The sequence below is a fragment of the Mastigoproctus giganteus genome, chromosome 7 (assembly GCF_048544385.1).
Source record: "Mastigoproctus giganteus isolate SK-2022 chromosome 7, ASM4854438v1, whole genome shotgun sequence".
NCBI lineage: Eukaryota > Metazoa > Arthropoda > Arachnida > Uropygi > Thelyphonidae > Mastigoproctus > Mastigoproctus giganteus.
In genome coordinates this window covers 192702489-192727891 of record NC_143581.1, presented here as the reverse complement: position 1 = coordinate 192727891, position 25403 = coordinate 192702489, and the positions used below count along the sequence as shown (strand labels likewise).

The 25403-nt window shown below is 36.3% G+C and overlaps 1 protein-coding gene and 1 long non-coding RNA gene across 5 annotated transcripts in view; one reads left to right on the top strand and one right to left on the bottom strand.

Moving 5' to 3' along the window:
- The window catches only part of LOC150083503 (uncharacterized), a 71359-nt gene extending 68681 nt beyond the window's left edge, over positions 1-2678 (bottom strand). Inside the window, exon 1 of the long non-coding RNA XR_016547209.1 lies at positions 2268-2678. This is a non-coding gene — a long non-coding RNA (uncharacterized LOC150083503). The remainder of the gene's footprint in view (positions 1-2267) is intronic.
- LOC150083502 (mitochondrial coenzyme A transporter SLC25A16-like) overlaps positions 2643-25403 on the top strand; it is a 108919-nt gene continuing 86158 nt past the window's right edge. For all 4 annotated transcript variants that reach the window (XM_090378031.1, XM_090378032.1, XM_090378033.1 and 1 more), the window contains exons 1-2: positions 2643-3020; positions 11528-11620. In XM_090378031.1, coding sequence (XP_090234157.1) covers positions 2948-3020; positions 11528-11620 — 166 coding nt within the window. In that variant the 5' untranslated portion in view covers positions 2643-2947. The remainder of the gene's footprint in view (positions 3021-11527; positions 11621-25403) is intronic.

Genomic DNA, 25403 nt, shown 5'->3' with positions numbered 1-25403 from the left:
CTGCACATATTTTGAACAATTGTCTTCAGAATGCCGCAGAACTTTGGGAAGTTGATATAGAGAACATTGTTTTTAAAATTTGCCAGTATTTTCATAATTATACAGTCCGGACTGAAGAGCTTAAGGAATACTGTGAGTTTGAATATAGACAGCTCTTTTCTCACAGCAAGACGAGATGGCTTTAATTATTTCCAAGCATCACAAGGCTCACAGATATGTTTCCAGCTTCACAGGCTTATTTTCTGTCCCAAGAAAAACCTCCCATTATGATTAAAAGGTTCTTTGAAAATGGATTTAGTGAGATTCATCTTTGATTCATGCAATCACTTATGTGTATTCCATACACACATACAACGAATTGAAAGGGAAAGTAACTCAGCTGCAGAAGTGCTAGATGTCTTAGTCTCAGAAAGAAATTATCTCGAAACGGATGGATCACAACGTCTTGCCATTAAGAGTAAAGGAAATGCTATACAAAAAACATGATGAAGGACTTGTACTTGAATGTGAAAAATTTTCTAGTGATACAAAAAAAAACTGTATAGAAATTGCATGGAATATTTAGATAAGTGGCTTCAACATATGGAATCCATTTCCTGTTTTATGTGGATGAAAATGGATGCAGTACCAAGCTGGAACGATGTAGAATGTTCTATTTCCTACTTGATTGACAAAAGGGGTAACAATTGATGATGTTAAGTGTTTTGAACAATTTAACAATTTGAAGAAATTTTTTGAGGGTCAAATGAATAATAAAGACTTTAAAAACATGCTTATACATGAAAAGTGGGCCAAATATTTTAGTAATTCAAAAAATATTGAATTACATTCAGAATTGTTGGAAATTGTCCAGTTTTTCTTTTCAATTCCTCCTCACAATGCAAATGTAGAGAGAGTATTCTCTCTAATGCAAAATCAGTGGACAAAAGAAAGGAATAGGTGTCAATTCTGTAAAAGGTATTTTGTTTTTGCAGTACAATTTCAAACACATGTCATGCATTGATTTTTACACATATTTGAGAGGCAATCCAGAGCTATTGAAAGAAATAATTTCTCAAGACAAATATGAATGTACTAATCCTAAACATCAGTAAATGTGGTTTACATTGTCTTTATTTTATTATTTGCATAATATGTTTGTCCTCTTTTCTAATCCAAGATGAACTTTTTGTCCTCTTTTATTCGCCCCAAAACGTGTAAATGCCCTCTTTTTATGAGTGCAGAAGATGGTATTGGTAACCCTACATTCACTCTTATGCAAAATGTGGTGATTAACAGCCAATCACTGCGAAGAAGTGGGCGGAGCTAGATCTGTCTATCACTTGTCGCAAAGATCCATGGGTAAGAACCTTTTACTGAAGACTATTTTTTTGCGTTATTGTTTCTACAAAATGCAAGAACAATGCTTTATTAACAAATAAAAATCTATTCTCTTCTAAACGACGTTATTATTTCAAATTTTTAATAAATGTCCCATAAAAATAAAAGATAACATAAAAGTGCAGGCAGTTTCAGTTAAAGTGGGTTATTTTACATCTTACCAAAAAAAAAAGGGTTAAAATTCGTTAACTTAATTGTGAAATTAAAAACCATAATAACACAAGTGAACAAGTTGTTGTTGTTGTCGCTGGTTTTTAGGACCGTCATGTTGCGGCATTATATTATTTTCTCCAGGGGCTCACATCTGGTGAGTATGGGCTTGGCACATCCAGGGTCCTGAGCTGGATATCATCATTCTTTTTCTTGGTAATCCCTCTCTCTCTCTCTCAGGGTAACTCGGGAATTTTTTATTTTAGCTGGTGCAGCATAAGCCTCAGGCTTCCGTGCACTATGTGGCTAATAATAATAATGTCTAGAAGTGTGTACATTCGGACAGACTTGTATGTTGTACCCGCTGAAAAATTCTGAACGGGTAAAACCAAAACACAGTCTGAGAGATTGGCTATCTACAATTTCGGCTGAATGCAATTACAAAATTCCTCCAGTAACTGAAAAGACTCTAATCCAGACCTCTCTAAACGAGTGGCAAAATAAATATACTGTCATGGAGGACGCTGAAAACAGATGGAAAAAAAAAAAAAAAAAAACTTACCTAGGTTCGGACGCATGGCAACCCACTCATACTTCAAATGAATTTGCTGTGAACATAAATTTTTAGTATCACACACCTTAAGTCTCATCATTTAATAGATTAATCTATTAAATCTACCTTTCAGAGGTAAGTTTATACTGCATTTGATAATTCCATAAATAAAATAAACCCCTACCTCAAACGGGAAGCTCAGTACATTGCGCTCTCGTTTACTGACTCTAATTATCAACTACTGTACAGCTGGAAAATAAAACATAAAGAGATGAAACAGGCGCTTATTCATACTGAAGAAGTCAAGGTTAGAGACACTGATAGTACAGTACAGTATTCGCTTAAAGTTGTTTGTACTGATTTGATGAAAACTGGGTCATTTTTGATAATAACTTAACACAAATAACAACAAATGATACATAAAGAAGAGTTGAAATTCCAACTGTTCGTTAAAGCCCTGAACCGGCAGAATAGAATCTTGGGCTTTCATAATACCCACTCAGTAGCTAACATTCGTGGATTCTGGTTACGTCATCGTATACGATCTTACCCGCCAACCAACAGCGGAGTGTCACGGAGAAGGTGGTCAGTGCTACCCTTGGGTTAATGCGATCTTAACGCCCTGGGCTATAGTTTTCCTCCGTAAATAAAAGAGACAGGTTTTTCGCGTTACCTTTCCTATCCAGGTAGACCAAACAGTCCACATGTTCTTTCAGTTCATTGCCAACGTGGCATAAGTCTTCGTCTTTACAATGCATCCCCAAGATTAAGGAAGCGAAGCTCGCCGGTGTACTGCGTTCCTGCTCCACTTCCTTCTCGTGTCGCGTTTAACGAGCTTTTATGCAGAACAATCCGTGACAAGTCATGGCAGTGGCCGAGAAAACAGTCATCGAAGTCCGAGCAATGGATTCAATATTAAAATCGTTTCTTGCTGGAGGTATGTTCATCTTATAATAATGCCAACTCGTATCGCATATATAATTTCTAGCTTCTGGTTTTCCTTCTGATTCAAAATGTCAAACTACTTGTTTTTTATCATCGAACTTAAGCGCTGGATATTTCCAACAAACAAAATACAAATTCAAAATTGAAAAGTGTACTCTTGTATCATCAAAATGATGTATACCATTTAGATTTAATATTTAAGTGACCTAATATCGTTTAATTTATATAAGATTCGGAATATAGTATTCTTCTAGGTTTTCACATATAACGTACATTTCTACCGTTTAAAATATGATTTTTTTTTTTTTAATGCAAGAATTGTATTCCTTCTAATTTTCTGTACGCGCGTGCTTGCTTGCTTTGGTTAGAAAAGAGTCGTTGGAAAAAAAATCGTCATAAACTATTAATGAAGAAGCGAAGCCTGCAATTAGATTTTCATGTTGTTTTCGGAGATTTTTTTTTCGAAATTTTCTCTTAACCTGTAGTTCGAATAAGTTTATTTTAGTTCATTTTACATTATAATGCATTTTCAAGATCGCAATGTAAAACATTGGCTGACTGTTGGTAATGTATTCCCAAACGTCGCATCTTCTGCAACTTGATATGTAGTTGTGTTTTCTCTCTCTAGAGAATATAAACCTTTTTTTCCCCTCCTCCTTGTGTTAATATAATTAATTGTTACATTTAGGTGTTTGTTTTAAAACTTATTAAATGTGCTCTACTAGATTAGGAAGGTTTTCGATTTAAAACCGTATATAGATGAGGATTTGTTGAATTTCTGCTCTTATTCCGATATTATGTTAAAATTCTTCGTACCTATATTTCGTAGACAGTCCATTGAGTTTTTGTTAATCCACTTGTAAGGGATGGTTTAAATGAATAATATGCCATCTTTTATTCATTTGAAAGGGTTGAATGGTAGCGTTAGCTGTACCGAATGGCTTGGATTCATATATTTTCTACTGAAAATATGTGATTTGTCAATTGCTACTCAGAAATCTGCAGTCAGTCTGGAGGAATTAAAAACTGTCTGCAAAGAATTCTTTGCAGGTGCAGTCTGTTGCAGTGGTTCTTAAACTTTTGCCAGTGCTAGAGCCTTCTTCTTATTATTAAATAATTTCCACAGAATCTTGCCAGTTAAAATTTATTAAAAATCTGACACCTTACTCTGTTTTTAATGCAAATTTAAATGGTTTATTGCATCCTTGAAACAAAAATAAAAAATTAAAAAAATTAAACCTGTTTCCTTCCAAAAGCCCTGCCCAATGTACTAAATATTGCATTCTTGTTGGCATTTCAGATCCAACTTTGAATTTCCAGGTTCCAATGGTATATTCCAAGTTTGCTTTAATGAGGTATGTTTTTTGTTGCTACTCAGCTTTTTGTTGCTGACAGAGACCCAAAGTTGGATCCAAAACATTGAACAGAATTTAGTATACTGGGCATGCCCAGTATACTAAATACCCTCTTGATAGGAAATGGAGACATGATAAACCCTGTTCCCATTTTTACTTGGAGGACTCGATAAATATTTTAAAATAAAATTGCAGAAATAACATGGAGTTAACTGTAATTTTTTTAAGAAATGTTGAATATTCATCCCACATAATGCCTCCTTTCACATAGCATATTATACAATTAAATTTTGCGTGTTCAAATAATTGCTGTGGTTCTGTTTGATGTAAAGTATAAGGTTTATGTAAAAAAAAAAAAGTGTTTATTTTTTTAATATTTGCTAAACTGTTGTTGGTTCAGCTAATCTTTTATATTAAAATCATTTGATATCTCTCATGTTGACATGCAGCATATATATAATGTCTGTTGACCTTTTAATTATGCCTGATTGAACCTTTCAGTTTCTGAAACAAACAGTTTGTTCAGTTGAACTTGCAATTTCTGGGCACTTATCTCAGTGAATTGAAATAAGTGTATAGAAATCAGATAACAAAAAGGTTGGTAACCCCGCAATGAAAAATAATTCCTGTGCCCATCCTAAAAATAACTTTAGGACCAGCCCAGGAATGCATTAAGTGGACTAAATTTATTGCTGAATAAATTGCTTCTCATTATATAATATTGGGAAAAAAAGAGGATTTGGTAAAATGTATTCTATTGAAAACAGTATAGGTTAACTAGGACTCATTATATGAAGGGGAATCTTTTGTATCTGTGGCATTGAACCATTTTGTTTATATGTAGTCCTTAAAACATTTTTGATGTTTATCTCTAATATATCCTTTTGCTTCTGATTGAGTCTAGTATATCCTTTTTCTTCTGATTGAGCAGTAGTGGCTGGGTATGAAGTGCTGTCAAGCCATGGCACTGCCATAGTATCAATAAATACCTTTCTTCAGTGGCAAACACCATACTGTCAGGTCTGCAACTAGGGGAGGAAGGTGTTTGTATGATTGTTAAAGATTACATGGGGACTGTTTGGAAATCTGGCAGGAATTTAGTTTTGCCACAGCCTTTTTGTTGCTTATGTAAAACAATGTTTATTTTTTAATATTTGCTAAACTGTTGTTGGTTCAGCTAACAACAGCTTATTCTTCTCCTAACCAAAAGATGGCCAAGTGTGCCATGGGATGCTTGGTTCCGATTTCCGGTCACATGCATTTTTTTAATATTTATTTGAAATAAGATAAAAAAAAAAAAATAGATTTTCATTGCTGTCATACAGTGGCAAACATGAAATTAAATTATTAGGCAGACCTCCCTGATTTAAATATGTAGGGAAGATAATCTTCTAACAAAAAAAAAAAAAAAATGGCATTACTAGTTGAAATAGTTGTGCCACTGTTACCATAACTGAGCAAATTCATTTCTAGAAATATACTAGAATATGTCTCACTCAGTATACAGCCTTGGATGAGGCATAATCCTCTGTGCCAAATTTGAACCCATATAATAATTTGATAATGCCCATGACAATTTCCAGGGGCATTTCTAGGGATTGTTGTTGTTGTTGTTGTTTGGTTTTTAGGAGCATTAGCAACTAAGGCCATATTGCTCCGGAATATGCAGTGGTCATTCCTTGACCTTTCCGCATCCTCCATATTTGGTGGTGACGGGCTCGAACCCCGGTCTAATCAAGAAGCGTGTGGTACGCACTGCTGCTCCTTCCCACCTGGCTACGGAGGCGCCCATTTCTAGGGAATGTGGTGCCCAGGTCCCAATTGCAATATGGTGACCCCCTCAAAAAAATTTATATATTTTGTTGTACTTTTATTCATATAATGATAATTAATAACAAAGGTAATACAATTAATTATTGACAAGGAAACTTACGTAATCACAACTAATAAAACATAAATTAAAAATTTATTAGAAAAGAAAGAATGAAGGGAAAGTTATACATACAAAAGTATTATGTTTACACATATATTCAGCTTTGATATTCATTATTGTATAACAACCAATGTATATACAGTGGAAAATCTTAGCATCATGTCACTTCAATTCAATGAGCAAAACCACAATGAAGTAGCAACTCAATGGCTGGTCAATGCCACAAGCTACTGCGCTTTCTACACACAGGTAGAAGTCTCATAACTTAGCTTGTCTTATATAGACTCGGGGCAAGAACAAGCTGCATAGTCTTCCTAAGTGGATTAGCTCCTCCTCGAAATTTCATTCATAAATAGAATAAATGAATGAGTCTTACACAATTTCCTAGAAATGTACTGTGAACAGTGTTTCTGGAAATTTTTTGACCAAGAAAGTACAGCCATGTAAAAATAAGCTGGAGTCCATCTGGACCTCACATATGTATTTGTATGAGTTAATTTATATAGTAAATTTTAGAGTGGACAAGCATTATGCACACACAGTACCGTATCGAGGTATTGTCGTAAGGGGGAAGCATGATGACTAAGTTTTGATGTTTTTTTTTTTTTTTTTTAGATAGACCTAGGAACGCTTATGTGCATTGTTTACAGGGTTATATGCCCCTCTGCTCCCACCTGAATACGGCCCTGTGCACACATCAACAAAGGTTTTAGTATCATATTCAGAAAAATGACAGATTTAAAAATTTTTTATATATGCGTATGTAAGTTTCAAGTTTTTAGCCACACCCCTTGAATGTTGCCTCCCGGTACAGTGTACCCCTGGCTCCCTTGTGATGGCTCACCCCTGATAATTTCCTACCTACTTTCATTTTTTCCTTACCTTAGCTGACATTAGTAGAGGCACATGATGCAAGAAAGCAAGCTTATACAGCATCAGCCAAAAAAAAAAAACAAACCCTTCCCATTTTGCTGATCCACTCATTCCAAATGTTTGTCTAGTTCTGCCTTGAATTTATTTAAGCTATCAACTTCCACAACACCAGATGGAAATTTGTTCTAGCAGTCAACTACCCGCTGGCTAATGGCAAACTTCCGCATATCTATTCTACATCTCTCTTTCCTCAGTTTGAATCTATGCCCCTCAGGTCTGTAATCTGAGCAAGAGGAAGAATCTCATCAGCATTGAGCCTGCTCAATCCATTCAAGGCCTTATATACCTCAATCAATCACCTTGCAGGTGCCTAGTCTCTAGAAGCTGTAATTTGCAGAACTTAAGCCTTTCTTCATAAGAGCACCCCTTTGTTCCCTTCACCAGTCTTGTTGCCCTTCTCTGTGCTCATTCTAGCAACCCTACATCCTTCCTAAAATGAAGTTAATTGCTGGAACAAACTTCCATCTGTCGTTGTGGAAGTTGATAGGTTGAATAAATTTGAGGAGGAACTGGACAGGCATTTGGAGGTAATGGCGTGATGATTATTTTTTTTTTGGCTGATGCTGCATAAGCTCATACACTTGCTTTCTTGCATCACATACCACTACCTGTACACAATACTCAAGGTGTGGCCTGACCATCGCCTTATACAAGGGGATAATCGCCTCCTTATTCCTGTATATCATTGTCAAGACCCCATGAGCTACTCTGGCAGCCTGTCTTCACTGCTCAGAAAACTTCTTATCTGACTGCGCAGTTACCCCCCAGGTCTCTTTCATTCTCCACTATCCTGAGTGTAACACCACATAGTTGGTACATTTCTCTGGGGTTACTCCTACCCATATGTAGTACTTTGCATTTGTCAATGTTAAACTTCAGTTGCCACTTCTCAGCCCATCTACCCAACATTTCCAGATCCTGTTGCAGCAGCATACTGTTATTAACATCTCTATAAATAACTTGCAGGGAAAACCCTGCAAGTTATTTTGGGTTTTTTGGCCTGCACAATAAACAAATTACTTTGTGGAAACACTTCTACAGACAACTACACAATACAGATATGGGTAGCAAGCTCAGGTACTATTAAAATAATATATGTATTATTTATTATTTTTTTTTTTTCACTTCTAACCTAAGTTCAATAATTAGACTATAATCTAATTAGGCACATTAAGACTAGTACTGCTACTGCTGTTATGACATGGATAGGGAAGCCATTTCACTTACTTTCATCGTCTCCTACTTCACTCCTATACTGGGTGACTAATCTTAATATGCACTATATGCCATTTATCTGTACAATTATTAGTATGTTGTGTGTGGGTACAAAAACTGGGATAACTTGCAGGGAGAACCCTACTCCCTCTGTCTGACATCAGCTAACTGCAAACCCGAACCCTGGTTGAAGAGGTGTAAATAATTCCTCCAGACATAGACAGGAACTCTCCAAACTGTGGCAAGCAGTAATTCATCATACTAAAATGCCATGGAAGACAGTCATTATACTAGGTTATCACAAATATTTCAAATTTGTGTTTAAAAGCATTATTTGAATTTTATTTTTCCTTGTACCTCTTCTGTAGTGGCCTGTATGGATTTATTTTTTATAGTCTCCATATTTATAAAGGCATACTTGGCTTCACTTGCAGTTATGCAGGTTTTTCTGGAGTTCAGGGTTGTGGGTTGCTGTGCAAGGAATCACTCCCTTAGGCCCAGGTTTCTTGCTGTGTATTGCAGTATCATGTGAAGTCTATTCTTGTGTTGGTGCTCCATAGAATTGCTGTTGGTTACCTGATGTAGCAGAGTTATGTTAGGGAGCCAACAGCAATGCTAGCAGTCCAGTTTCTATGGTTTATTATGCATGTACAAATTGTATGGCTGAGGATAAAGAAGTCTTTAAAAATTCCACTTGTCTTCAACAGGATTTGAAGGCTTGCCTCTCTCCAAAATAGTGTAGCCACTAACTTTGTCACCAAGAGCCTGTTAATTTATCAGTTTCAAACAGCAAGCATGTGACTAGAACTTTTTTTTTATGCCCATCTAGTAATATATTTACATCACATGTGTGGCATGGTTGTGTTGAATGCCGTGCATGTTATCTCATAAACACAGCAGAGTGGCCCGGCTAACCACCCAGTACAACAGAGAAATAGCGAAACAAATAATCCACATAGCACTATGTGCTGGACATTACTTTGTATAGGATGTGGCAGTTGACAGCTGTCTCTGGTGCCCATGCTCTCTGTGAAATACAAGAAACTGCCGTGCATGGGCATGGCACAAATCAACACCAGCACTGGACCACTGACTTGTTGAAATCTGCCATCTGGTTTGATGAATTCTGTTTCCAACTCTATAATGCTAATGTGCATATCTGCACTTTGGAAAGCAGCACAAAGTCATGGCACCTGGATGCACTGGTAGTGTAATGGTTTTTGGACTGTTTACGTGGTATGCCCTGGATCCTCTGATCACTGTTAACCAATGGCTCAATGGGAACACCTACCTTTTTATTGTTGCTGATAAAGCACACCCCTTCATGACGATACTGTATCCGTATAACTCCAGTGTCTATCAACAAGGAAACACACCATGCCACTGCGCCCGACAAGTTGCCAACTGGTTTTAGGAACATGACAGTAAATTCTCTATCCACCTAACAATGTGTGGGAATTATTGAATATATTGTGCAATGCATGGGTAGCACTACCATGGGACACCTGCAACACCTTGTGGAGTCCATGCCAAGATGTGTATGGCCTGTATTGCAGGCAAAAGGTGGCCCCACAAAGTATTAGGTTGGTGTTGCTAATTCTGCATCAACTCAGTGTAGTTGTTTCTTATATATAGCATATAAGGAATTTACTTTATATCACAAATCATTGCTTAAGTTGCTTATATATAATTTTTAGATGTATGCTATTATTATTGTCAATATTTTTCATATAGCCACTGGCAAGGCTTCATGAACCCATCGTTGGGAATCACCCTCAGGGCTCTGCACACTACATGTCATGGAAGCAAGCATCTATTACTTAAAGGTCAATAGCTGGTTTTTAGTTTTATATAGCTCATAATGTGCAACTTTCCACAAACAACACTGCTTTACATTCCTTTCACATTAGCATTTTTCTATGCAAAAATATGGAAAATGTCTAACAGTTACTGACATGTTGTAAAGTCGAAGAGCCATGGACTTGCCCAAAACTATTGCTTGTGTGTTATTACAAAACTGGCTCACTGCAAAAATACTTTCACACTAAGCAGGCTTGGCCAGTCCATAGCTCATTGGTAACATGTTTCTCACAACTCATTTATAATTCTCACAGCTCATATGTAGTCCTCTACATTTTATATGGCTTGCAGTGGAAACTTTTTCCCTTACTGGACCATAACCAATATCCAAAAACAACATTAAAATGTTGTGTATTCATTATTTATGGTGAGAGTCTAATAGATTTTGACTTATTTGGAGAGGTCTGGGTTTGAGTACTTTTGAAGAGCGAAGTAACTCAAAGGTCTCATCATCATCAAACTAGTTCTGAGCCAGCCAATCTCAAGCAGAGGGAGTAAGTGCTTTGTCTTTTCAGTTTTTTACAGCCTATTTTTATATGCACAGATGTATCATGAACTGATCCACTGTGAATAAAGCAGTTGCTGCACTAAAATCAACAGTATTACTTTTATAATAATTTGTTTTTGATTTTTAATGTAAATAAAGGTATAATAAACATTTATGCATGTCTGGGATTAATTTTTCATTCAGTACAGGGTAGGTGTTACTAACTATGTAGCCGAGTGGTCAGGAGCGAGAGTGCATAGCACGCGTTCCTTGAGTGGACCGGGGTTAAAGCCTGTGACTACTAAATACGATAAATATTTGTATTGACGATTTATTGTAAACTCTACTGACTTGGTTGTTGTGCCAGAGTATAAACAGAAAATTTATTTATTTAACTAGTACTGTGTATATTTATTTTTTGAGTTATCTTGTAAACTCTTAAAGTTTTTTGTTGTAAGATTAGACTTTGCTTGCATAGAACTTAACTCTATAAATAACTAAGCAGTTTTTGTATGTCTCATTTTGTTTGAGGCTGTCTTTCTTAGTTCAGAAGAATAGCATAAAAATAATTTCTTGTCATAATTTGCCCTCATGTCCATGTGATGAAGCAAAAAAAAGTTTTGATTTGAATAATATTGGTGTAGGAAGGAAATCGGTTGTTTATTGTAGTAGATATTCTTATTTTTACTTTTCATAATTTAAATTTGTCTTTTCAGGTGTTGCAGGCATGTGTGCAAAGACCACTGTTGCACCACTAGATAGAATAAAGATACTCCTTCAAGCACATAATCAACACTACAAACATTTAGGTAAAAAAAAAAAAAATTTACTGCAGATGTGTATTTCCTTAAGTGTATCCATTAGAAATTGTTTGGAACCATTTCTCATAAGGAAGTTTTAGTTCTCATAGGAATTACCGTATTATTAAAAGAATTTACTGTGGCTAATGTCAAAATGATTGCTGTAATAAAAAATTCAGTCTAAAGAAACTGCATTTTGAGGAAATTTTATTATAGTTTAACCCATTGAGAAATATAAATTTCAAAAATTTTCTGTTATAGTAATGATATGTAGTTAGAACTGATATTATTGTGAGGCAGTTGAATCATCTGCTAGAAGAGTTGACAAAATTTTCTTTTTCCTTCTTTTGTCTATTTAGATATGAAAGTCCAAGGTTTTTTCTTTCTCTTAACAGTATTCACAAATATATAAAGTGCCTGTTAACTTTAGCATGTTTCACGTGGACAAGCTCTCTGTGAGGCAACTCAACTCCTAATGAATAAATTTTAATTGCATTTAATACTTCTCAGTAGAGGAAATACTGGTCATTAATAGTAAAATACTGTTGTAAATTATTCAATATATTTTGTCTCCTGTTTTTATTTCCTCTTTGTACTTATATTTTTCTTTTATTTTCCACCATTTTCTTGTATGCACTGAATTCCTAAATAAGAATGACAAATCCCTCTATTATGATTACCATCCCATTGCTTGTAACTCATCCATTTCCAAAGTAATGGAGAAATGCATTTACTATCAACCCTTGCACTATCTTAACTTTCCATCTGAATAATTATTCCCATGTGGATCTTATCTTAGCTTTTCATCTTTTTCAAGCTGTCAGTCATATCTTGTGTTACTTATATTTGTACAGATTCCTTGTGTTCCAAGCTTTTCCAGGGTAAAGTTTCTCCAAATGCAAGCAGTGCTCCCATTTTGCCTTACAATTTTTTGTAATTGGGTAGTTTTCTCTCTGATAGCTTGCTGTGTGTGATGGATGGCTTTGACCTCACAAATAATGCTTGAGTTCCCAGATGTTCTGTTTTCACTCTTCTTATTTCCTTATGTTAATGACCTTCTTGCATTGGCTGGAAATTCTGTCCATAATTTTGCTGATGCTAGCACATTACATTCCACTTTCTGTGCTTTGCACATATAGCTATAACATCTCAAATAACTACAATCAGATCCTGATGCTGATTTTCAAGTAATTCTCTGTTGGGAAGGAAAAAAACTTGGTTAGCATCAGTTCTTCTAAATCTAGTCCTGTCTAATTCTCACAAAAAATATTTGCCATACCCATCTCACCTTCAATAGTAAGTAGTCAGATTTCTAGATGAATTCACATTTTTTTTTCTGGGGTTGTAGAATAGATCAGCAGAATGAATTTGCCTTTAGCCAGTGGGTGGTTGATTGCTGAAACAAACTTCCATCTGTTGTGGAAGTTGATAGCTTAAATAAATTCAAGGAAGAACTGGACAAACTTTTGGTGCAAATGGATGGGTGAAATGGGAAAGTTTTTTTTTTTTTTTTTTTTTTTTTTGGCTGGTGCTACTATATATATATATATATATAAGCTGGCTTTCTTGCATCATATGCTAATCGCTTCCTCTGCATTGAAAAAATTATATTTTCTTTCATTCTCACCATTATTTTTCTTTTGAACAGCCCCTGGCTACTTTGGTAGTATAAAGTAGCCAGTGTGTGCATAAAATATTGGGACATATTCTAGGCTCTAAAATTACAAAAATAGTAGTCATGTAAACAGTTGTACTTGTTCATATTTTGAACAAGTACTAAGATATAGCTGCTTGAAATGACTAGTTTTGAATGATAAAAAACAAAAGAGAATAAGCCTAGTAAAGTGTTTTATTGCTTATCTAGATATTTGTATTTTTTTACCATTCAAAACTTCACAACAATTGTTTAAATTTTAAACAGGTGTAGTCCCATTGGTATAGAGAATTGTACACTAAGGTATTTGTATAATTTCATATTTTCAAGTGTAGAATACATCTCACAATTTTATTATTTTATTTTATTTATTTATTTTTTTGCACGTGCTTTACACACTATACAATATTTCAACTGTATACTCAAATGTTTTTGAAACTCATAGTTAACATGTATTTAAAATTAGGCAAATAAGTCCAACATCAATCTCAGATTAAATGATAAAATATTGGCATCACTTAACAAATCAGATGATTTAAATATTCTTGTACAGTATCCTCTTTTTCTAAAATTGATCCCAAATTGGGGCATAAATAAATTAAGGGGAGTGCAAGGCTGGAAAATTCTCATAATGTAGCAGTGATGGAACATTTTCAACTTTCTAATATGTTCACAGGAATGTTCTTGACTGTTCCATCATGGGATTAAGTTAGGGCTCGCAATACTACTACTACTAATACCGGTATTTTTAATCTATGAAACTGGGATACTGGTATTAATACCAGCATTCCAAAAAAAAATTTTTTGCAATAAATTTTGATGACAATTAGGTGCAATAAAGTGAGGAAAAAACAAGTAATTACTTGAATTCATGTTTTAAATCAAACTTTTATTACAATAATAAATATTCTAGCAAAAATTATTAAACATACAGTTATTCTAAAAACAAAAAAAATAAGCATCCACACTACATGCCCGAATAAGGTGATCTCTTAAGAAACTCCAGTGTTATCATTTAAACTGGATCTAATTTTGGTACATGAGAGAGTGGTTCAATAAAGAATTGCCCTGACCTAGTTGCAGAGGTGCTAGCCTGTTGATTCTTGGCACAGGTTTTAGTCCTCTACATAGCCGCCGTGCAGATTTACACATTTTTCCCATCAATGGATGAGGCTACGGATACAGTTTTTATAGAAGTGGTGAGGTTGATCTTTGAACCATGACTCTGTTGCAGAAATTAGTGTCTCGTCGTCAATGAAGTGGGTCGTGCCAAGAAATGATTTGAGGGAAGGAAAGAAAATGTCCGATGGTGTTTTTATTTGGTTTTTAGGAGCATTAACAACTAAGGCCATATTGCTCCGGGATATGCGGTGGTCATTCCCTGACCTTTTTGCATCCTCCGTATTTGGTCGTCACGGGCTCGAACCCCGGTCTACTCAAGAAGTGTGTGCTACGCACTGCTGCTCCTGCCCACCTCGCTATGAAGGTGTCCCCGATGGTGCAAGATTAGGTGAGTAGACTGGATGGGGCAGTATTTCATATCCACAAGTGGATGCTTGTGTTGTTGCAAGTTCAAAAGTGTGAACTGGGGCATTGTCTTGAAGCATTCTCACACCTTTGGACATGCCATGCCTACATATTTTGATTTTCTCCCGCAATTTTCTCCCACAGAGGATTCTTCCTCTAGCTCAGAAAAATCACCTGAGAGGGCATAAATTCAAATTGAGGAAAGACAGATGTAGGATAGACGTGCCGAAATTTGCCTTTAGCCAGCGGGCGGTTGGTTGGCGGAACAGACTTCCATCCCTTGTAGTGGAGGTTGATAGCCTAAATAAGTTTAAGGCTCAGCTGGACAGGTATTTTGAACGAACAGAGGGGTGAAGTGGAAGTGGGTTTTTTTTTCTTTTTTTTTTTTTGGCTGATGCTGCATAAGCTTGCTTTCTTGCATCAAATGCCTCTGCTAATGCAATTTTGTGAGTAAGTTGGCATAATAGGCACCTGTAATTGTTCTACCTTTCGGCAGGTAATCGGTCATTATTATGTCTTTCTCATCCAAAAACACTGTCAGCAAGACCTTTCTTACTGACGCTTGGACTTGCCTTCTTGGGGGTGGGGAACCATGATATCGCCTTTCCACGGACTGCTTTTTACTTTCAGGGTTGAAATGGTGCATCCAGCTTTCATCCTGAGCGATTGGACAAAAGAAAAAGTCTTCCCCTTTTTTTTTTTTTTTTTTTTGCACAGGGTTAACAATTCTTGTGATTTCTGTTGTCGATCAGCCTTCTGAAAATAGTTCAATAATCGGGGAATCCATCTTGCACTCAGTTTCCGTAAATGGTTTTGGTCATGAAGGACTGTTTCAACAGAGCCCACACTAATCTTCACCTCCTGGGACAATTCACGCACAGATATCCAGTGATCTTCCATGATTCACAACTCCACTTTTCTGATCGTGCTGTCATCAATGGCTGAATGGGGACGACCTGGAATGGGCTCAGATTCTACTGATGTCCGACCACACCTAAACTGTCTATGCCAGTGCTTCACAATGCCATAGGTTGGGGCTTCATCCTTATATACAGTAGTCATCTCCTCGTGGATTTCTTTAGGAGATTTCCCCTTCAAGAACAGATACCGGATTACAGCTCTGGCTTCAACTTTGTCCATGATGCTACTTCATCGCACATTCAGCTCTGTAAGCGAAAAACAAATCAAGTCACAGGGCTGAAATTTTACACCCTTAGTACAGAGATATGTATGATGCTACACACAAAATATCATGACTCTGCGATATGTGGAAGTAGGTGAAGACGATTCTTTATTGAACCACCCTCATATTTAATTAGTGGCAAAAATCGTCCTTTTGGATTCTCTGCTGGTTGATGCTTTGTGCTGAGATAGTTCTAGATGAGTTTCAATCCCCCCTCCTTATTCCCTCATCTTTTTTTTTTTTTTTACTACAGTTTTCAAGGGTGCAAGAATGTTTGCTGATGCCATTGAGGCACTGTTAGGTGGGTCGGAAAACTGCAAGATTGGGGGGAATACAAGGACTAATAGATTAACAGCAGCCACTGGCATAGGTGAAAGTGATTCTTGCACCGCTTCTATTGGAATGAGCCGCAGCCTGGAAAATAAGATGCAGGATATTTCAGAAACTGCTGGGAATCATTGGGGTACAAATAAACACATAGGTTGTGTTAGGGTAGCTAAGAAAAAGAACAGGTGCATGTATACTTGTGTGTACACCAATGCTAGGAGTTTAGTAAATAAATTCGATGAATTTGAGGTATTGCTCAAAACATCAAAGGCAGATATTGTGGGGTTTTCAGAGACGTGGTGTCACACAGATATAAGGAATATAGAACTGGAATTTGGGGAGTACAATGTCTACAGAAAGGATAGACAGGATAGGAAGGGAGGAGGGGTTATGTTATTAGTTAAGAAATACATAAAATCCAAGGAAGTGAATCCAGTCGACATTGCTGGACAGTGCAGTGTCGAGTCAGTTTCGTGTGACATAAGCATTGGGGGATCAAAATTGAGAGTAGGAGTGTGCTATAGGCCTAATGACTCTGATGAGTATAATAAGAAACTGTACAGGGAAATAGAGTGAGCCAGTAAATCAGAGAGTCTTATAATGGGGGATTTTAATTTCCCAGATATTGACTGGAATTTGGGGGTTGGTCACTCACACACTAGCAAGACTTTTGTGGATTTATTGGATGATTGTTTTCTACATCAGCATGTTCGGGAGGCAACGAGAGGGAGTAATACTCTTGATTTGATTATCAGAAGTGATTCTTCATGCATTAAGAATCTGCAGGTAAATGAACCACTAGGTGGCAGTGATCACAGTGTGCTGAAGTGGGATTTACTCAAAGAGGTAACTACCATTAGGGGTAAAGGGAAGGGTTATTGCTTTCATAAAGGCGACTACAATGGTCTGAGACAGTATTTAAATTCTATACAGTGGGACCAACGGATGATGTTACTAACAGCAAATTCAAAATGGGAAGCATTCAAAGAACTTATCTTGGAAGCTACTAGGCTTTACATACCAACTAAGAAATATTGTTCAAGGTTTAGGCCTAAGTGGATGTCGGATGAACTAATGAGACATATGGCAGAGAAGAAAAATGCATGGGATACATACAAATTAACACGTGACACAGAAGCCTGTGATAGATACAAGTTGATCTGTAACCAAGTTACAAAGGAGGTTAGGCAGGCGAAGGCAGATTACGAGAAATCTTTGGCAAGGGATGCAAAGAAAAACAGCAAAGAGTTCTTAAACTCTAGAAGGAAGGGGATGAATCAGATTGGTCCACTTGATATTGATGGGTCAACTGTTGATGATCCTGCTCAGGTAGCTAACAAACTGAATGAATATTTTGCATCGATATTCACACATGAGGAGTTATTCAGCGAGGGGGTATGCCAGAGGTGTATTCAACTCTGGCAGTAAGCTAGAGAATCTTGTAATAACTGAGAGTAAAGTGGAGGAGAAATTGCTGAAGATAAATACAAGAAAGGCACCTGGCATGGATGGGATCTATCCAGTTATATTAAAGGAGGCAGCAAAGGAAGTAAGCAAACTCTAAGCCATAATTATGAGAGCTTCCTTGGACTCAGGGGAAGTACCCATAGACTGGACATGTGCAAATGTGACCCCAATTCACAAAGGAGGATCAAAGGGCGACACACGTAATTACAGACCTGTTAGTTTAACTTCTGTTCCAGGAAAATTAATGGAGGCACTGGTTCAAGAAGCACTGCAGGATCATCTAGACAAGACTTGAGTTATAGCTCAGACACAGCATGGTTTTGTTAAAGGGAAGTCTTGCCTGACCAATTTGATTGGATACTATGATGCAGTCACAAAAGAACTGGATGCAGGGAATAACTTTGATATTATATACTTGGATCTTAGAAAGGCTTTTGATACTGTTGCACATGGAAGACTGCTGCACAAATTGGAACAGTGTGGCATTGGAGGCAAATTGCTGCTATGGATAAAGGGGTGGTTGAGGGGGGGAAACAGAGTGGTAATCAATGGACACTGCTCATCGTGGACTAATGTTATTAGTGGAGTCCCTCAGGGTTCGGTATTGGGTCCATTGTTTTCTGTATTTATAAATGATATTGATGATGGTATATCAAGCTTAATGTCCAAGTTTGCAGACGATACGAAGGTTGACAGGATTGTCAAGGACACTACTGACACTGTGCTACTGCAACAGGATCTGGAAAGGTTGAGCAGATGGGCTGAGAGGTGGCAAATGAAGTTTAACATTGACAAATGTAAAGTACTACATATGGGGAAACAGCATTCCCAGAGCAACGTATCAACTCTGTGGTACTACACTGACAGTGGTAGAGAATGAAAGGGACCTGGGGGTGGTTGTGCAGGCAGATATGAAGTTTTCTGAGCAGTGCAGACGGGCTGCAAGAGTAGCTCATGGTGTATTGTCAATGATATATAGGAATTTTTCTTGCAGGGATAAGGAGGTGATTATTCCCTTGTATAAGGCAATGGTCAGGCCAAACCTAGAGTACTGTATACAGGTCTGGAGGCCTCATTTCAAGAAGGATGTAGAGATGCTGGAACGAGTACAGAGAAGGGCAACAAGATTAGTGAATGGAACAAAGGGGTGCTCTTACGAAGAAAGGCTTAAGTTTTGCGAATTACAGTGTCTGGAGACTAGGCACCAGCAAGGTAATCTGACAGAAGTGTACAAAGCCTTGAATGGTTTGAGCATGCTCAATGCTGATGGGATTCTTCCTCTTGCTCAGAATAATCACCTGAGAGGGCATAAATTCAAATTGAGAAAAGACAGATGTAGGATAGACGTGAGGAAATTTGCCTTTAGCCAGCGGGTGGTTGGTTGGTGGAATAGACTTCCATCCCTTGTCGTGGAAGTTGATAGCCTAAATAAGTTTAAGGCTCAGCTGGACAGGTGTTTCGAACGAGCGGAGGGGTGAAGTGGAAGTGGTTATTTTTTATTTATTTATTTTATTTTTTTTTTTCGGCTGATGCTGCATAAGCTTGCTTTCTTGCATCAAATGCCTCTACTAATGCTAACTATTTCATTATTTTGATATATGTAAATGAAATGGTAGTAGTGGGTTTGATGTGTTAATTCTGCACCCATACCGCCATCTAAAGTACTTTATTTTTTTATATAAGCTGGTTAAGCTTGCATTATGGCTGTGCGCTGGAGTGCTGGTCTGTTCTATATTTTTATTTTTCACTGCATAAGGACCACCGTTATTCAAATCCTCTGCATTGGCGGTTCGATTGGGGGATCGGATGGTGGACTGATCCTTCCATCAGTTTGCCATTGCGGCGAATTGCTGCATTTGAAATGCAGCAATTCCCTGACCATTATTGGCTTTGTGATCCTCTGTTGATATGGGACATAATGGTCAGTCTATTTTTTTAATTTGGTTTTATTTTATTGTAGTCAGTATAGTCTATTTTTGATATTTCATGCAATTTAGAACTGGCACCTTACAAGGGGGACACTGTTAAATTTTATGTAATTGGTACTAAAATTAAATGGATTTTTATGTTTCTTAATTGAATTTTCTAAATTATTTGGAGAGTTTCTGCTACAATTTTTAGTCTTGTTATCTTTTCTTCTCCCTCCTTGTTAATTTAATTATTATGTTTAATTTATTATTTTCGCTCAACAGTTTTGCCATGCTATTAGCATTACTTTTGATTTTGTATTTAATATTAGTTATATTTCAGGTATCGTGTAGATGAATGTGCATTTTGCTGACTTTGACGATTGCTTCATTTCTTAATTTTCTACTACCGTTTTTTTCTTTTTTTTTTTTCTTTCCTACTTTTTTTACTACCATTTTCAACTATTTCATTATTCTAATATATATACAGGCGGTTCCCGGTTTTTCAAAGTACAGTATCAAGTATCAACAAAATCAAAAATATATAAACATTAATTGCAAAAAATGAATGTTAAACATTCATAAATACTGCATTTGAAACCATGCTCGTAGCTATACAATACAGTGTACCCAGCTTTATGATATTAATCTGTTCCAGAGACACCATCGTATCGTGAAAATATCCCAATAACACATTTGTTTTTTGGTAATTCATTCCACGACCTTGGAAGTTGAAATTTTCACTATATAACTCTCTAGAAGGTTGTTTTTATAGTGCAAATTGTATTAGTTACCAATTCAAATTACTAAAATGCACTACACTTTCATCGTTACCATAAGTTCTGTTATAAGAACCAGTTTTGAACGCCTTTGTGACATTTTTCTAAAGCACATTTCTGGAGGTCACTATCATAAAACATTAAAAACAATTTGCACTTTCCAGTTTATTGGACTTTTTTGTTACTGCAAGCAATTATAAATGTGTAGTAAACTCTGTTATTGCATTTGCGAAAATACTGATAGCTGGAATTGTGTGGCTTTTTGCGTTATGGTGAAATGTTTCCCCTTTACTGAAATCTTCAATGGTATAAAAAACAAACTTTTAGGATCTTCTCTTCGTTCCTTTTTTTTTTTTTTTTAAGCTTTGTAAACTTGTTACTCCGCAACTCATGTTAGTTGCAATTTGTGCTTTCTGTTAAAAATGCTCATGTATACTGTTGAAATTTATAAAGAAAATAGATTATCTTGGAAACAAATGCCCCTTGAAGCATTTCTGAAGAAGACTACTAATTGTGCAACAAACCAACTAGTGCCGAGCCAATAATAAGTGATCAACGAGTGTGCATTTAGTCGATGATGAAGAGTAAACATTCTTTAAAATTTGTAAGTCATAAATAATTTCTTTATTATTATAATTTGCTTGATTTTACAGGCTACGTTTTAATTTCTTTGGATAAATCAATCATTGTTTAAACATAAACTACTTAGCTGACTAACTTCATTGTTGAGAACGTAACCCATGTTTTTAACATTATGCCTATGGGATTTAATTCCTGCTTTACTAGTTTTCACTTTACGAGCGCGTGCTAGGAACGAATTAACTTGTAAAGTCAAGAACTACCTTTATATATTTTCCTGTGTTTATTTTTCCACCTATGTTTACTTATAAATGCAGGTGGATATTTTGCCAAATTGTAGTTTAGCAAATAGCCTAAATAAATTTAAGGCTGAGCTGGACAGGCATTTGGAATGAATGGAGGGGTGAAATGGGAGGTTTTTTTTTTTTTTGCTGATGCTGCATAAGCTTGCTTTCTTGCATCATATGCCTCTATTAATGCTAATGAGCATCTTAATAGTTTCTTGATAGCTGGAATACCTTTCATCTGCTTCATTTAAGCAGCTTGCATAAATCAAGGAGAAAATGACACTTAAATTCAACTAATGTAATTGTTATTCTAGCTAATGTTATTCAAGCAGTACTTGAATAACAATGAGTTGTTAAAATTAGTAATAATAAGAATACATAGTTAAAGCCAAATAAAAAAAAAAATAATAATAATAAATAAATTTGTGAATACTGAGCCACAAATATTACGTCAAGTATATGTAAATCTCCAAGTAGCCACAGGCAGAGGTGAAGTGATTGCACTGCTTCTATTGAAATGAGCAGCAGTCTGGAAAGCAATGTAGTGAGGATTTCAAGGGCTGCTGGGAGTCATGGAAGAAGTAAATACATGGGCTGTGTTAAGTTAACTAAGAGTAAGAATAGGCATGTATACTTGCATTTAGACCAATGCTAGGAGTATAGTAAATGAATTTGAGGTGCTGGTCAAGACATCAAAGGCAGATAATGTAAGAATGGATAGGTGTCACACAGATATAAGAAATGTAGGATTGAAATTTGGGGAGTACAATGTGTACAGAAAAGATAGAAGGGGAGGAGGGTCATGCTCCTAGTAAAGAAACAAAGTCTAAGGAGATAACATCTATTTAACATGGATGGACAGTGCAGTGTTAGCATTAGTAGAGGCATGTGATGCAAGAAAGCAAGGTTATATAGCATTAGCAAAAAAAAAAAAAAACCCCTCCCATTTCACCTATCCATTCACTCCAAATGTTTGTCTAGTTCTGCCTTGAACTTATTTAAGCTGCTAACCTCCACTACAACAGATGGAAGTTTGTTCCAACTATCAACCATCTGCTGGCTATAGGTGAATTTCTGCACATCTATTCTACAATTGTCTTTCCACAATTTGTATTTGTCTCCTCAGGTGAGTAATCTGAGCAAGAGGAAGAACCCCATTAGCATTGAGCTTGCTCAATCCATTCAAGGCGTTATACACCTCAATTAGATAACCTCGCAGGTGCCTAGTCTCCAGAAGCAGCAATTTGCATAACTTAAGCCTTTCTTGGTACCACCAACCCTTTGTTCCACTTGCCAATCTTGTTGCCCTTCTCTGTACTTGTTTCAGCAGCTCTACATAATTTCCTAAAATGAGGCCTCCAGATCTGTATACATTACCCAAATTGTAGCTTGACCATTGCCTTATATAAGGGGACAATCACCCCCCTTATCCCTGCTAGCAAAATTCCTGTTTATCATTGGCAAGACACCATGAGCTACTCTTGCAGCCTTTTTGCACTTCTCAGAAAACTTCATATCTGACTGCATAATTTAGTATATGTTGAGTCAATTTGGTGTGACATAAGCACTGGGAAAGCAAAATTGAGAGTAGAAGTGTGTTATAAGCCTAATGATTCTGATGAGTATTAGTAGAGGCATAATGAACAACTGTACAGAGAAATATTCGGCCTGTTTTTTAATGAGGATTTTAACTTTCCAGATATAGACTGGAACATTTTTTTTTTTGGTTGGTCACATGCACACACTAGCAAGACTTTTGTGGATTTATCGGATGATTGTTTTCTGCAGCAGCATGTTTGAGACAACCAGATATTCCTGATATGATTATCAGCATTGCTCATTCATGCATTAAAGATCTGCAGATAAAGGAACCACTAGGTGGCAGTGATCACAGTATACTGATGTGGGATTTACTCAAAGATGTAACTACCATCAGGGATAAAGGGAAGGGTTTTTTCTTTTGTAAAGGTGACTACAGTAGTCTTAGACAGTTTTTAAATTCTGTACAGTGGGACCAACTGATGATGTTGCCAACAACATATTCTAAATGGGATGCATTCAAGAAATTAACCTTGAAAGCTACTAGGCTCTTTATACCAGCTAAGAAATACTGTTCAAGGTTTTGGCCTAAATGGATGTCAGATGAACTAATGAGACTCGTGGTAGAGAAGAATAATGCATGGAATGCATATAATTAATTGGAGACACAGATGCCTATGGTAGATATAAGATAGTCATCTGTAATCAAGTCATAACGGAGGTTAAGCAAGCAAAGGCAAATTACAAGAAATCTTTGTCAAAGGACACAAAGAAAAACAGTAAGGATATTACTTATGTAAACTCTAGAAGGAAGGGGATGAAGTCCACTCGATATCAATGGTTCAATTGTTAATGATCCTGTTGAGGTAGCTGACAAACTGAATTATTTTGCATCTACATTAACACATGAGGAGTTAAGAGAGGAGAATGTCAGAAGTTTATCAAACTGTAACAGGACCCAAAGGATTTTGTAATAACAGATCAAAATGGAGGAGAAATTGTTGAAGTTAAACATCAGAAAAGCGTGTGTGTGTACGTGTGAACACTGGGTTTTCTGAAAAGAAAATTTAAAGTTTTGTGTGTGAAACAACTTGACTGTATTTTTATACAGGTATATAATAATAACTTTATCATCAATTTTTTTTATTCATAGAACGAATAATTTGAAATATGTATACAATTATATATACTAATCGTATCAAAAATAAGTAATGTTCTATAACGAAATTTGTTGTGATTCTATCAGTATATTTTTTAAGAAAATAAACGCATATTACTTGATACCTTCTGAATGTTTCGCGGACCCTCTGGAACTGGTCTACCTACCCCCCAGGATTCCACCTACACCAGTTTGGGAAAAGCTGAGTTATATTAAAGGAGACAGCAAAGGAATTAAGCAGGCCCTTAGCCATGATTATGAGGGCATTCTTGGTCTTGGGAGGTCCCCATGGACTGGAAATGTACAAATATATCCCCAGTTCACAAATGGGGGATCGAAAGGTGACACGAGTAATTACAGACCTGTTAGTTTAACTTCTGTTCCAGGAAAAATAATGGAGTCACTGGTTAAAGAAGCATTGCAGTATCATCTAGACAAGACAAGTAATAATTCAGACACAGCATGGGTTTGTTAAGGGAAAGTCTTGTCTGACCAATTTGATTGGATACTACGATGTGGTCACAAAGGAACTGGAACTGATATATAGGAATTTTGCCAGCAGGGATAATGTGATTGTTCCCTTGTATAAGGCAATGGTCAGACCCCACCTTGAGTGCTGCATACAGGTCTGGAGACCTAAGTTTAGGAAAGATGTAGAGCTGTTGGAATGAATATGGAGAAGGGCAATGAGATTAGAGAGTGGAACAAAGGGTTGCTGTTACCAAAAAAGACTTCAGTGTTGCAGATTGCTGAGTCACCTCTGAGGTGATCTGATCGAGGTATATAAGGCTTTGAAGGAAGAATCCTACGCTCAGATTCTGCGTCTGCAGGGGCATAAATTCAAATTGAGGAAAGACAGTTGTAGAATAGATGTGTGGAAATTTGCCTTTAGCCAGTGGGTGGTTGATTGCTGGAACAAACATCTGTCATTGTGGAAGTTGACAGCTTAAATAAATTCAAGGCTGAACTAGACAAAAGAATTTCCTGGCAACATATGAAGCTATTTAATGGTTACATCAATTACCTGACATAACTTTACTTTCCATATCATATATGCCTTTGTTTTCAGTTTTACAATACATATTGCAATAATTTCATTATTGCAATGTGTATCGTAGTGACAGAAATCATGTTTTTCTTTAAGCAAAATAAAATGTAGAAGCATAACAACATCAAAGAAAAGTATCTACATTGGTTATACAGAGGATTAAAGCAAGGCAAATAAATTTAAAAACATTTTATGCTTTTTTATTTTTATCATTTTTGCAGCTTGGATTTTAGCACTAGAATTACCATTACACTTTTCCTTTAGACTTAACTTTTTAAATATTTTAGAAAAAATGTAAGTGACAATTTCATATTAATTAAAATAGAAAAATATGAA